Source organism: Anarhichas minor, unplaced genomic scaffold, assembly GCF_050575085.1.
Source record: "Anarhichas minor isolate MPS153535 unplaced genomic scaffold, ASM5057508v1 ptg000027l, whole genome shotgun sequence".
In the NCBI taxonomy this organism is placed as follows: domain Eukaryota; kingdom Metazoa; phylum Chordata; class Actinopteri; order Perciformes; family Anarhichadidae; genus Anarhichas; species Anarhichas minor.
In genome coordinates, this window is record NW_027466473.1 from 11440276 (window position 1) to 11454979 (window position 14704).

Consider the following 14704-nt stretch of genomic DNA (forward strand, 5'->3'; position numbering starts at 1 on the left):
CCAAAACATACTGTGGGATACTAAGGTCAATCAAGCATTAAAGAAGCAAAGAACTCACAGGACTCTCGCGTTTATTTAACGTTATACACGGTTTGGAACAACGTTTTTAGGGGCATTAATACCACAAACTAGTGCACACACAGAAAACCCTGGAGTTGTTCTGGTGTTGTATACTCTGCTGGGTCTGTATTTGATGGGAAGCTGGAGGTGACAGGTTATATAGTGCACATAGAGTGGGAGGAGGGCGGGGGCTTGTCAATGGGGGACCGACTATAAATCTTTGCTCCGAGGCCCCCTAACTGCACCATGATTGCCGTTTATGTCAAAAAGGTGATCCAGAGGTGGTTTACAATCAAATCATAATGAGTCATAATAATCGTAATGAGTTACGAGCGCCATCTAGCGGATCCAGGGAGATGACCCAATAGCTACTATCTCTCTTTCTCTTCTGGTCCGGCCAGTGCTTCATAGCGAGTATATCTCTGTTTAACAATTACACATAACAGAGGAAAAAGTCATCTTCAAGTTGGGAAACGGTAAGACAACTTATCCTACAGTAGTGTGAGATAGGGCAGTTATACTCATTAAATATGAATATTACGAAATCATAATGAAAATCAAATTAAATCATCGTTTATAGGTCTGTTGAAGTGTCGTTAATAACAAGATGGACATCTGTGCAGCTGTGGAGCGACGCACTTATTGTGGCTTTGACGTCAGGTAGGAGAAACACATCCCACCTCTCCTGGTCCAGAGGAGAATTGCGTCTGCTGAGGACTCAGCGCGCTGCTCGGCCCGCCCGGACACTGCAGTGAGGGTTACCTTGCCATCGCTGCGGCTGCTCGCTCCCGACACCACGTCCCGCTGCAGACTTGCCGGGCCCGGGGAGATCAGGGGAACAGGGAAGCGCCGAAAGCCATGGCCGAGTCCAACCCGCTGCGGGGGTTCCCCCGTCTGCGCCGAGCCGCGGTAAGCTCCGCTCGGGAGGTGGGGAGGCTTCAAACGGGGCGGCGAGGACACTGCAGCAGAGAGAGGAGCAGGGAGATAGACGAGCTGCTCTTAAGACAGTTCAGTACTGCGACACAGAGGTTGGGGATGTGCTCTTAGTACCTACAGCGCAAACTGCATCCGCTATTTAAAACCGGTCGGCGAAGAGACCGGTCCGATGGCAGTTAAATGTCAAGAGGCTGTGTGCAGGACAGGGCAATGACAAACGTGTTCTGAGTGTGTGTGTGTGTGTGTGTGTGTGTGTGTGTGTGTGTGTGTCTGTAACTGCAGATATACAGGACAGCATGTGTCTCTATCAGCTTTGGGCACTGCAGTCTGCCGACAGTTACTGTGGAGTGTTTTCAAGTTATGCACCCTTATGTAACAGATTTGGGAATATGTGTGAAATACTTGATGCCCACAATCTAAATGCAGTTGTGGAATGCAATCATCCAATAACATTGAGCATGGCTGCTTCAGGAGTAGGTTCATAATGATGACTTGGATGACTTTGGTACAAAAGGCTAAAGGTAGGCCGAAGTGAGTTGGAGAGAAAGCTGTGTGTATTTGTTGCAAGGTCAGCAGTTTCCAGTTTAAAAGGCTATGTGATTATTACAACACACATGAAGGCAGATACAGTGCACGTTCCCTGCCAGGTCTGTTGACTATAGAATGGAGCAAAGTGCAAAGTAAATGTGGGGTGGACAGCAGGTATTTTGGCTGAGAGGAGAAGAGAAGAGAGGAGAGGAGAGGAGAGGAGAGGAGAGGAGAGGAGAAGAGAAGAGAAGAGAAGAGAGGAGAGGAGAGGAGAGGAGAGGAGAGGAGAGGAGAGGAGAGGAGAGGAGAGGAGATGGGGCAGAAAGACGGCAAGCAGGTGAGGAAAGAGTCATCACAATTGGTACACTTGGTTGCTGCTCAGTCGTCATCAAGCTTGTGGAACTTTCAGCTGGACAGAACTGGAAGTAATAAGATAGTAAGTTAAAAGACAACGGCCCCGTCTTCTGATCCTTGTGCCACTGTGCTCAATACAGAGATATATACTCTCAATATATAGCTCAATGTTTGTATAGAGACGGTAAAGGGAGGGCATGCAAGGCACTTTATGAGGAAGAAGAGTGACGAAGAAGCAGAGTCAGTCGAAGGAGGAGCTGACTGTCAGAGAGCTGCTCCCTGATTGACACAGAGAGATGCTGATGCTGTGTTGAGCTTCGCTCGACCGCACGACTGTCAACACTCCTGACTGACTGTCCGACTCCTCTCATCCTGTGCTCCTCTGCCCAAATCCGGGGATGTGGTGGAGGATACAGCCACAGAAGTCAGTTTAGCACATTGCTTGGCTGACATTAAGACATTTCCCCTAAATATATTCATGGTCTGTCCTCACGTCTAAAAGCGATTGTGAATTGTCACCTAATGCATTTTTAATTACTATACCTTTCATCCTTTGTTCTCTTTTCTAGTCCACTATTAACCTGCGTCTAATCATCTAATAACACGTAGCTGAATACCATACACTTCCTTTTTCAGACCTCATTTCCAGGAAATCTGCATTTGGTGTTGGTGCTCCACCCCACCGGCTTGTTTAGCTCTACCCCGAGTCCGTCTTCAAGCACTGACCTGGGCTTCCGCTTCAGCCAGGATGACTTCCTGTTAAAGATGCCGGTGAGAAGGGGTTCAAATTGAGGGATGGGAGAAAATGATTCCTTTTTTTCACGTAAACATATTTATTTCATTTATCCGACGCAGCACAATCCTGTCTCAGCTCGACTCCACGCCCCACACACTCTTCCTGTCCATTTTGAGAAACAGTAGATGCTCTTCTCTTATTTCCTCTAACTACATGCTGCCAAACGCACAAGTTGAAACATGATGTTGTCTTTCTGGATGCCTTGTGGTTCTGTGCTTTTAGGTGGTGATGCTGCGTTCAGTCGGTGACCTGCTGCGGTACATCGACGAAAACCACCTGACAACAGACTTCACCGCAAAAGTGGAGTACTGCCAAAGTGACTGGATCGTCCTCCGCACGGTATACCCTTCTGATACCAGTCAATTCACCAGAGCGTGGAATGCTGCTGTTGAATATAAACAAGTTCAAGAGAAATGAAATCCATGTTTGCACAAGCTGCAAACTTCCCTAATGGGTTTTGCAACTAAAATTAAAAAAAAACAATCATGAGCCCTTCTTACAGGCCTTATTTTTGTTCTTGTATTTGGCTAAAACTACTCAATTTGAAAAACCCATTTTAATTAGAAATGTGTGTGTGTGTGTGTGTGTGTGTGTGTGTGTGTGTGTGTGTGTGTGTGTGTCTGCAGGCCATTGAGACCTTTGCGGTGACAGTGAAGGAGATCGCCCAGCTGCTGCAGGGCTTTGGATCAGAGCTATCTGAGACCGAACTTCCGGATGAAGCCAATGCCATCGAGTTCCTGCTGCACTCCCACACACACCGATACAGACAGATGAAGGTCTCCCCTGGCTCTTCTCACTTTCCTCTCTCACTCTGTGTCTCTGTGTCTGGCAGTTTTTTAAATTTTTTTAAATTTCATTTGTCTTTTCTTGTTGTTTGCCATGTTATTTCAGGACGATATCCGGAGCGTGACGAAAGAAGGTAGGCTGCTGCTGTCGAACCTGGCGACTGTCAAAGCCTCTAAGAGAGATGTAGAGGAGGAGCGGGACCTAAAATCAGACATGGACACAGTCCAAAGGTACAGACATCTTCTTTAGAGAAAGATCTTTTGCACAAGACAAGTTTTAAATAAAGTAGAGATAGTAGTGAGAGAAGGAGGAATAGATGAGCGGATTTAGAAGACCCACCCTGACACTAACATCCTATTAAACCAGACAGCTTGTGTGAACGTCTGTGTGTCGCTTGTGTTTCAGGCTCCTGGCTCAGCTCAAAGACATGGAGGAGGCGTTTGATGGCTTCTTTGAGAAACACCACCTGAAGATGCACCAGTACCTCCAACTGCTGCACTATGAAATGAGTTTTCAGCAGGTGTGATGATTGGTGTCTGTCATATTAGCTGTGTATGTTGCACTGCTGTGACGATTGACTCTGTGTGTGTGTGTGTGTGTGTGTGTTTGTGTACGTGTAGATGGAGGAGGCACTGGAGAGGATCAGTGACCAGGAGACGGACATTGCCTCTGTGGGAACCACGGTGGTTCAGACAGAACAGCTACTGGTGGACCTGGAGATGCTGGACACATGCGCTCAGGTCACGAACAAAGTCACACAACAAGCGCACAATTTCAGCTTGAGGTGTTGTTTGAAGGAAGAGACCGAGCAGAGCAAAATGCTCTAATAACATGTGTTGTCTCTGATGTCAGACGGTCTGATAGTGTCGTATCAGTACGATGCTAACTTCTGGGTTGGCCTACAAAAAAACTGTCATTTCTGCAGCACTCCTGTTACAGACAACCATGAGTGTCTTCTTGCATTCGGTTTAAACCTTTAAGTGTGTGTTTGTGGCTCAGGAGGAGATGGGCCATGCCCAGGTGCTGATCCTGCACGGCCACCAGTTGGCCGCCAACCACCATTACGCCCTGGCGCTCATCGTCCAGCGCTGCAACGAGCTGCGACATCACTGTGACATCATCACCACTGCCGTACGCACCAAGCGGGCCTCGCTTACCCGAGCACGAGACCTGCTGCTCCGCCTTGAAGGGGTAAAAATGCTGCCACGACACACACACATGCAAACTCACAATTATTGATGCAAAACAAAAACATTAAAGAATAATTCATTGTTGACCGTGCATGCTCTGTTTCAGCAAAAACAACATAATTCTCACAAATGTAGGTGTGCAATGTCACCAAATCTGTATCCATCCAGCTTAGATTTGTGCTCCTGAAAGACAGCTAATGTTTTGTTTGAGTGTCATGTCTGACATAACGGGGGCAAAAGTCTTAAAAGGACAATTGTTCAATATCCTCATGTGAACCTTTTCTTTGTTCTTTGTTTTAATCACATTCAAAAATGTGCCTGGATCAAAACGTGTTCTCTTGCGTTGTGTCCTGTGTTTGTGTGTGCGCAGGCCCTTCGGTGGTGTGACGATGGCGCCTACGTCCTGGCCAGTCAGATGGTGGACAAGTTCCAAACCAGAGAGGGAGCTCAGGAGGCACTGCAGTACCTGAGCTCTCACCAAGAGAGGGCGCCATCTGCACTGAAAAACAGCCAGGACATTCTGAGCCTGGAGTTTGAAGCCATACTCACCCCACAGCTGCAGGTAACCCACCGCTACTGAACACCAGCACTCGAGATGATCCGCTTCTCCGCTCAACTTGCACCTCTTTTCTCTCTAGTCCCAAATTTACATGGTAACAGAGAAGCTGAACGTGGTGCAGTCCATGATCAGAAACAGAGAGCAGTGTCTGAGGAAGCTGGCGGACGTACAAGTCAGACCGATTCAGCTGGTGGCCCCCAGGCCTGAACCTGAGCAGCGCTGCAAGTCACCCCTCTTCTCCCCCAAACATGGTACGACCCACCTCAACTGCTCCTTTTCTCATCCCATAGCTGTTTACACTTATTTTTGCAGTGTGGATTTGTTTTCACGGTTTAGAATCTGTCTACTGTCTGCCGTTGACTAGGATGTTATTATGATACAGTTGTCTTAACTTCGCTCCTTATAAGCCCAACTTCTCTCGCCTGCACTGCATTTGACATTTAGCACCCCGTTTTGTTTTCTATTGTATATCTCATGTGCAGTATTTAGTTTGCAATTCCTCTTCGCTCCATTATCACTCGTTGAATTTGTGTGCCTCTGTGATTCTCCCCACAGGTGTAGACTTTAACGTCCTGAACTCCAAGTTCTCTTTTGACTTGCTACCTGGCAAAAGAGCCGCGAGGAGGAACAACAGCCAACGCAAGGTGTGTGTGTGTGAGTGAGTGTAAGATGGATTGCCATTCAATTTTGTACACACATTCATGATCCTTAGAGGATGAATCCTAATGACTTTGGTGATCCACTGACGTTTACTGTAGCACCAATATGAGGTTCACATTTGTGTTTTAGAGTGAAATGTCTCAACAACTATTGGATAGGTTGTTTTGTTTTGTTTAGTGTTATCAAATGTTAGCAGCATAATGTTATTGATTAAAATATGCCCATGTTACAAATGTGTCCACGGCTCCAAGCTAAAAAAAACGTGTTTAATGTGCCAGATCGAGGTGATACATGACTTCCAAGGCAACCGCAGCTGTCTGTATGGCTCCGCCCCTGAAACAGATTCAGAGGCAGAAGACAATCCAGAGCAGCTCACACGGTACGCAGTCTTTCCCCTGTCACACATGATCCTTCACCTAAAGCTTGACCTTTTACTCTAATTTTCCACTGTATTTGTACTTCTTTTGTTGCCTATGTCACAGTGTGCATAGCGCTTTAGCATAGTGTTTTGTTCAGTTTTTGTCAATTTTTCTCTCATTCTCACTTTTACCAGCCATATTATGAAGGAACTGATCGCCACAGAGAGGATCTATGTGGACGAGCTGCTCTCTGTCCTTCTGGTGAGTTGATTTTAGATTATGTTTATGACATTTTGTGATTCCTGTTTTCAAGTTCTCTGGTCCTGTGATCGGTGTTATCTCCTCTCCTCAGGGCTACAGGGCAGAGATGGAGGACCCATCCATGTCTAATCTTCTTCCTCCAGCTCTACGCAGCCAGAAGGACGTTCTCTTTGGCAACATGCCAGAGATTTACCAGTTCCACAGCAGGCAACTCATGCACACGCACGCAAGCTGTCACAGAGTTGTCCCTGTCTCCCCGTCTTTTCATGCGAATCCAATTTCCTTTCAATTTCCTCTCCGTTTAGGATCTTCCTCCAAGATTTGCAGGGTTGCCTGGAGACACCAGAGAGGGTGGGGACTTGCTTCCTGCAACGGGTAAAGAACAAATGAGGAGAAACACTGGAACTTTATGTGAAGTGATATGACATAACATATCTAATAGTACGTGGGTATGTGTGTGTGTGTGTGTGCGTGTGTGTGAGCAGAAAGAGAAGTTCCAGGTGTATGAGCGTTACTGCCAGAACAAGCCTTGCTCTGAACTGCTATGGAGACAGTGCTCTGATTCACCATTCTTCAAGGTAGTATGAAAGTCATTAGGATTAGTGTTGATAGCAGACTTGATCTTGAGATTGTTTGCTTGTAAAGCTGTTTCTTATTTTCAGAACCCAATAATGTTCTCCAGTTATGCCTTGTTCATTCAGCAGAGTCTCTCTGTCTCACTCTGCAGGAGTGCCAGAAGAAGCTGGACCACAAGCTGGGTCTGGACTCTTACCTCCTAAAACCAGTCCAACGCCTCACCAAGTACCAGCTGCTCCTCAAGGTTTTGTACATCTGAGTCAGTCAGTGATGGAGCGTCACCCAACACCATGCACGTTAAAGAGATTTAGTTTTTAGGTGCCATCATGAAGGCAAATTTGTTTTAGTTTACATGTGCATCATTTCAGAAAATCAAGAAGAAGAGTCTGCAGTCATGCTAGCTAAATACTAACATCAGCATGCTAACATGTTCACCTTGTTTACCATCTGAGTTTATCGAAAAGTTAAGGGACAACAGAAGTTATTGCAGTTCATCTTGGCGGACACATGAATGTCTGAACCAAATGTCATGGTGATAAATCCAATAGTTGCGATATTTCACTCTGGATCAAATTGGTGGACTGCAATCAGCTGGACAAAGGGCCGATGCCACAGAGAGCCAAGCAATCAAGACATTTATACCAACAGCATAGCATACACACTGCTAAAGACAGATGAGAAAACTTATTTTAAAACGGGCACAGAGACATATTGACAACGTCCATGCCTGTAGACTACATTAGTTAAACTGAAAAAGCACTGACCTGTCATCCTGTGTCTCTGTCCTGGGTCAGGAGCTGTTGAAGCACTGTAGGGAGGAGCGACACCGCTGTGAACTCCAGCAGGCTCTGGACTCCATGCTGGAGCTGCTGAAGTCTGTCAACGACTCCATGCATCAGATAGCCATCACTGGATACCAGGTACCAACCAGTCAAATCAAAAGATAAGATAGAGTGGACAATTAGATTGTGTTATCTTATTTCCCATTGTTTTATTCTCTTCTACCTCAGGCATTAATTAAATATAACTATTAAATCATTTCATTTTGTGCTCCAGTCTGCTCAGAAAATAAAATGTCTCACATGTTGGTTCAGTACATCTACTTCTTCTCCGTTCACCTGTCTGTCCCAGGGGGACCTCAGCCAGCTGGGCCGAGTGGTGATGCAGGGAGGCTTCAGTGTGTGGATCAGCCATAAGAGGGCAGCGGTGCGAATGAAGGAGCTGGCCAGGTTCAAACCCATGCAGAGGCATCTCTTCCTCTATGAACTTGCCCTGCTCTTCTGCAAGCGCAGAGACGAGGACACTCACGAGAGGACACCCTTCTACAGCTTCAAATCCTGCCTCAGAGTAACAATATATAATAAACTCACTTCATTAGGTACACCTAGCTACATCCAATGAAATCCAATTCAACAGCCCTGCAATAAATCCTCCTTTTATGAAGCTTACCGTGTCTTCTTGTTGAATTGTACTGCATATTATTGGTGAACATGGTATAATAAATGTAGAGTCAGTAAGGATGACAGCTGATCGGGAAATGTAGTTACTTTTCTTTCTTTCTGTAGATGAGTGCAGTAGGAATCACAGAAAATGTGAAAGGAGATGTGAAGAAATTTGAAATCTGGTACAGTGGCAGAGAAGTAGTGTACATAGTTCAGGTATTTGATCTTTTGATTTCTATTTTCTATCTCTTATTTTGTGTTTCAGTGTGTGTACCTTAACCTCTCTTGTGGTTATGGTCCCTATGTGTGTGTGTGTGTGTGTGTGTGTGTGTGTGTGTTTGTCTAGGCTCCCACACTGGAGGTCAAAGTTGCCTGGCTGACAGAGATCCGAAAAATTCTCACCAACCAGCGGAAAATGTGTCAAGGTTTCTATTACTCACATGTTTCCTTCTTTCTTTGAAAAGCCTGATTTTATTTTATTTTTAACTTGTACTCAGCTCTGGCAATATGTCTGTGTCTTCTGTCTCTTCTCCTTTTCTCAGATGAGACTCCTTCCCTTCAACTTTCGGACAACACCCTCTCTGACAGGTGATTCTCTCTGCATGGCATCCTATTCGTCCTCTGTGTCAGTTTATGACCTCCTGATGTGCAGTGGTGGGGATGGGTCAACTCACTTTTAATCCAGTTTCAATTCAGAAATTGATTTACAACTTGATACATTAAGGAAAAGACTTCTCTCACCTATAGTGTTCATGATATAAATTCAATTTCTGAAATAACCCCTCAATTTCACCCACCTGCCACCCAATCCATCATGATAATATGTATGCAGTGTGTTCAAGGTATTGGATGAGTTTGTATGTGTGCAGTGTGCGTCTGTGATGTATCAGGATCTTTTTCATTACCCTTGAGAACTGGTTTTCATGACTATACGTTGCCACGTCCTGCAGATGGCTTTAACACTGTCCGTGGTGCTGAAATGCCACGCGTCTGAATTTCAGCACCATGGAGAGCGCTATACACCGTATCAACTGCAAAGACCCAAATTCTATACCATTGCAATCAACACCTTACCAGGCTGCTTCAACAGCTCTTTAGTGTGTGTCAGTCACAGGGTGAGTAAATAAGAAACATGTGTGTTGAGTGTACATTTTGTATGCTTAAGAGAAAACTGACAAAGTTTAAGTCAGAGAAAATTGTTGGAACACTATCCAAGGTTTCCCAAGACGTTGCTCGGATGCTTGCTAGTCATTGAAAGCACTGGTTCTCAAGGAAAGTGTCAAAATGGATGTGTGTTTGTGTTTTTGTAGGAGAAACTAATGTTCCGTTTACTGATAGCATGCTAGCATCTCATACATTTGATGAATGGTGAAGTCTTCTGAGCTTCACAGTTATCATTGTGTAGGGAAATTATTCGGTCAAATGAAAATGAGAAGATCAAAACCAACACTCCACTGATCCCTCTAACAACTATTGTTTTGTGTAGCCAAAGCCTGATATAGCTCATTCCTTTGTGCCATATAGCTCCATTGTCCAAAAACAATTAAAAATACATCAATAAGTTGCACTGTTGCACTTGCTGACATGTTCCTTCATCACCATGAACAAGGGCACACTGCTTTCTATTTAGTCAATCCCACATACACTAGCGCATCGATTGTGAATTAATCCGCAGCTAAAATTAGTCCCCAAAAAAATGCACTCTTACTTACTGATTGAGAAACGTTTGTCAAGAACTACAGGGCCCAGCTGTTTCAGGGAATTACAGAGCCTTTTGGAATCGTGAACTGCATCTTTGTGGCGCATTTTTAAAGATTTGCATCTTCCGTAGCTTGGGACAAGGGAAGTCAGAAAGCACGGAGAGATAGACTAACACATGTTGGTTTTGGTCTTTTCCTCATGCCAGCCATATCCTGAAAGTGGATACACTCACAAAGACTCACAGTTCAGTTGTCAAAGTATATGAGCATGGGATAATCGTATTCAGAGAATGTTTTGTGGGATTTTTGATTGTTACTAACAGATGCAGGATAAGATACTATGAATGTCTCTTTGTTACACGACCGAGGTGCGGTCACTTAGCATTTGTAAGTAATTGAAGTCTTTCGACCATAGAAATAGAATAGGATTGGAATATCTGTGGTCATTTCAATAGTACAAAAGAAAACGGCGATGATTGTTGTTAGTTTTCATGGTGACAAGACTTGTCAATTGGCCGTAAAGCGTTCTTGCAGCTCGCTTAGGAGAGAGATCTGCGGAGACAGATGGCTGGCTAGTTAGCTTGTCCTTCTCCGTAGCGCCGAGGAGTGAGGCGGATGGATCGTTAGAAATGGCCGCCACTCTAACCATCCTTCTTCATTGATTTAAATGGGAATGTCCGTTCTAGTCCTATTTTATTTCAATGGTTTGTACTTCAATTAGCAGATGTGTAGGCTTTAACATATTGAGACACAGTGACTTTTAAACATGTTTCTGTGTTTGTCTTGGTTTTCTTACATTGGACTATGTGGTACAAACTATAGGCCTACTACTTAAAGTCACACTGTGAATTATTTGCAAATGCTATTGAATGAAGGCCTTGTATGTGTGCAGAATACTGTGTACTCAAAGTAATACTTCCATATATTGCAGCGATCTCGAATATATGTGATTGTGAACTTAATGGAATGCTGTTTTAATTTACAGAATGCGAATGAGCTCGTTTTGTGACACCGTGGATGTTGTTGTTGTTGTTGTTTGTTTGTTTTTCGTTTGTTGTGGTCGTGTCTTGTTCCCATGGTGATGCGGTTTAGTGCATCAGAGATGTGTGTGTCGTGGGGCGGAGCGTCGGTGGGAGGCTGCTCAGCGTGTCTCCCTTTTCCTCACAGCTCCTCGGCGACGAGTTACTCCCACAGGCTACGGGGGGAGGAGTCAATATACACAAGCCCCGCCCACACGGAACCCGTAGTTCACTCACCTCGACGCAGTGAGTCGCTGAGACAGATTATTCACAAAATAGAACACATGACTTTATAACATTTTAGTACGTACAGTAATTACACATTTTCTTTTGAAAACCTTTTGCTCTTTCTGGTCCTTCTTTCTTTGGACAGACGTTAAATGATACCTCTCAACTTTAACTTTGACATCTCAGCCATCTTGTCACCTGCAGCTTGGCCTGTTCCTGCCCACTCAGTGGCCATCTGTGAGGGTCTGGAGGACTGGGGTGCAGCTACAGACCTCTCCAACTTATCGGACTCAGACGAGGAGGATCAGCCGGCCCCCCTGGTGAGAGTTTATTAGTCATAACACAATACTGGAGAAGTGATCTGTTGTTTAGTCTACGGGGGGAATATATGAACACTCAGCCTTGCGGCTATAACAGCTACTTACAGACGACAACGAGTGCTATTGGTTGGCGACACCAAGGCTACAGGTCCTGCCTGAAGCCCGGAGAGCTCGACTCATCTACCGATCTGCCGCCTCCCTCAACTGGGTGGCACTGATGACCAACAGCTTGGTGGGCAAACACTTGGCACTTGGGCAAACAATTGGCCAGTTGGATGGCAATGGAACCTGTATTCGATATAGATTTAGGACTGCTGTGCATGTGGAAAAGTATCAAAATGTGCCATTCTCCTGCGTTGTTCTTGTCTTCTCTTCTGGTCCAGGTGGCGGGCAGGTACAGGGTCATGGTAGAGAGCAGCATGGCCAGCACTGATGACATCATCTTTAACTGCGGTGATGTCATCCAGCTGCTGCATGAGGAAATGTCGGGAATGTGGTAAAATAGGCTATTTGTTTCAGAAATGTTTATTGCACACAATCTTGAATTGAGTTGCGAACAAACCTGAAAAAAAATGTAATTTATGGTAAAATAGTCACTTTTTATGCATCCCTGTTGTGTTTACGTGTGGAATCGCAGGATGGTGAGGAATGTAAGTCGTGGGGAAGAAGGCCGTGTTCTACCTGAGGACCTGAACAGGATTCTGGGAGAGACCTGCTAAGAGCCAATCAGAACAGAGGATAGATGACACACCCACACAGACTCCATCAACTACCTGATCAAAAAGGGACACGTGACACTGCAGAGATGTTCATCAGATTGAAGCACATCAACTGCACATTGTACTCTTCCAACTACTGTGACATCGTCACCCTCAGAAGGCTGTACAATTCAGAATGGACCTCAGAAGACCGTAACAATGCAAAGCACATATGTGGGACCTTGTTTCCTTTATCTCTCTTTTCCAGCAGTAGATTATCTGGACTTGGAGTTATAACAGAAGACGTTGAACTTTTATTGGACAAGTTTTATCATTTCTATTTTCTTATGAAGTATGACCAAAATCATGCGTATGGCTATTAACATATCATTAATGTTCATGTGCCAAACAGCTCAGCTAATTAGCGTGGCTTCTTTTTGTATAAAACGGTCAGTTATAGAAAATAGCTTTACTTTGTGGTGTCATTGTTTTCAATGAATTCAAACCTTATTCTTACAGCAGCCAGCTACGTCACTATGCATGTCGCCATGCTTACCCCATCTCTTATAGGCTAAAGCAGACGTTTAGCATCCTCTTGGTGAATGTACATGACAGGAAAAAAACAAGGGAAGAAAAGAATATTCAGTCAAGGTCTCCCCATTCATATCAGCCATAGTGGGTTTGTTTTGCTACTTAGTGGTGTTGGTGAGGGATGTGTATGTGAAAATGTCATTGCATGCCCTCTAAAGATGATCTCGCCTTATGATAGCAGGAAAAGTACAGGTGTAATTAATAACATTAGCAAAGGCTGCATTCTATTCAGCCTTGGTCTGGTGCACGATGCCTTAGTGCGATATATTTAAATGGAGCAGAGCCTTCGTTAATATTAATAATTCGTTATTAGTTCCACCTGTTCTTCTCCTGCTACGACAAGAGAAAATGTTCCCCGTGACAAAAGGTCTATTGATGCAGCACTCTTTGTCAGTATTCAGTATGAACTATCTGGGTCTGGGGAAAGTACTGCAATACTTTTGCAATTTATTTTGCTGCTGTTGATAATGTTATTATTTCTGTCAACATTTTTCCTTTGGAATGTGTTGATTTTAGATTGGCGATAATTCTGCAGCTCTTCCATCAAATGAATCTCGTCCTCCTCTGCTGCAGCTGTTATTGCCACAGAGATGAGACGCGCTTTATGTTTCTGTTTGTTTCGCTGCTCTGCATGGACAAATCACCGCACATGCCTGTTGCTTTATCTGTACTGCTATTTTACAAACATGGGAATTATGCTCAGTGTTAGGAATAAATAAATTAGTGTAGAACTATAATTGCCAGCTGAACTATTACAGTTACATTGTGGATTACTCCATGTGTATGGACTTTGAATTAATTAGAAAAAAACATTCACGAGAGACTATTTTCACTTCTTTAAAACTGCCTGGTTTTAAAACTGCCGAGTCAGTTTTTCTGGACACTGTTAACAGTTGAGCAGCTTTGCCACCATATGTGCTGAGGCGTAATCTCTGAAGGGCAGACAAGTACAGTATATAACTTAAGTTACTGAAAGCTATTCAGTTAACTGTGAATATGTAAATTGTAAAAAAAAAAAAAAAAAATGAGATGTTAAACTTTGGGCAACAGTCGTCTAAATGGTGAAACGTTTTTGAACAGTCAGATGTTGGCACTCATCTGTCAAGTGACCAAAGTTACATTCCTGCAGTATTTGCCACATCTTTATAAATCGAATCCCGCTGGTAACACTAAACTAAACTAAAGATTGACTTTAACCCTGAATAAGATTCATTTTCACCCACAGTGGGGACATTACACTCACGTGATAGTGAGCGCCGGACTGTCACAATGAGGTGTGACCAATAAAACATTTCATCATGTTTAATTTATTTGATGTCCAACCAACACAGGCTACACTGTAACATCAGATGTGTTAATGGTCAGGCTTCAATAAGTGTTTTCCACAGTACCTTCAACTGATTGCTGCTTTTGCTCATTTTGCACTTTTTTGATATTTTGAATCATGTGAAAGCTTGTATCATAATGCCTATTTTCCTAAATATAAGCACAGGATTATTTGATTTGATTCAACCTGACTGCTGTGATTTCTTCCCTATGTAACATAGTGGAGGCTTACCGTCAGAGCCTCATACAGTGAACGCACCCACACAGGTGTTTTCACTCATCCTGCCTGATTAGACCTCCTTTCAGGACTATGTT

The 14704-nt window shown here is 44.2% G+C and overlaps 1 protein-coding gene across 1 annotated transcript; it reads left to right on the forward strand.

Moving 5' to 3' along the window:
• Nucleotides 1-918: 918 nt before the first annotated feature.
• On the forward strand, nucleotides 919-12493 carry mcf2b (MCF.2 cell line derived transforming sequence b). Its single transcript, XM_076101633.1, has 26 exons — nucleotides 919-969; nucleotides 2515-2649; nucleotides 2897-3013; nucleotides 3301-3450; nucleotides 3566-3690; nucleotides 3866-3980; nucleotides 4081-4200; nucleotides 4460-4651; nucleotides 5021-5212; nucleotides 5289-5460; nucleotides 5765-5853; nucleotides 6148-6248; nucleotides 6423-6489; nucleotides 6581-6696; nucleotides 6795-6864; nucleotides 6975-7067; nucleotides 7217-7309; nucleotides 7860-7985; nucleotides 8197-8412; nucleotides 8631-8723; nucleotides 8854-8932; nucleotides 9050-9095; nucleotides 11300-11472; nucleotides 11659-11774; nucleotides 12158-12270; nucleotides 12412-12493. The coding sequence occupies exons 1-26, from the start codon at nucleotides 919-921 to the stop codon at nucleotides 12491-12493; spliced, it is 3042 nt and encodes a 1013-aa protein (XP_075957748.1).
• The last annotated feature ends 2211 nt before the right edge of the window (nucleotides 12494-14704 follow it).

Coding starts and splice junctions, on each gene's coding strand:
- mcf2b (XM_076101633.1), top strand. CDS start 919: ATGGCCGAGTCCAACCCGCTGCGGGGGTTCCCCCGTCTGCGCCGAGCC. Junction 3,981..4,080: donor ATGAAATGAGTTTTCAGCAG/GTGTGATGATTG, acceptor GTGTACGTGTAG/ATGGAGGAGGCACTGGAGAG. Junction 5,461..5,764: donor CCTCTTCTCCCCCAAACATG/GTACGACCCACC, acceptor TTCTCCCCACAG/GTGTAGACTTTAACGTCCTG.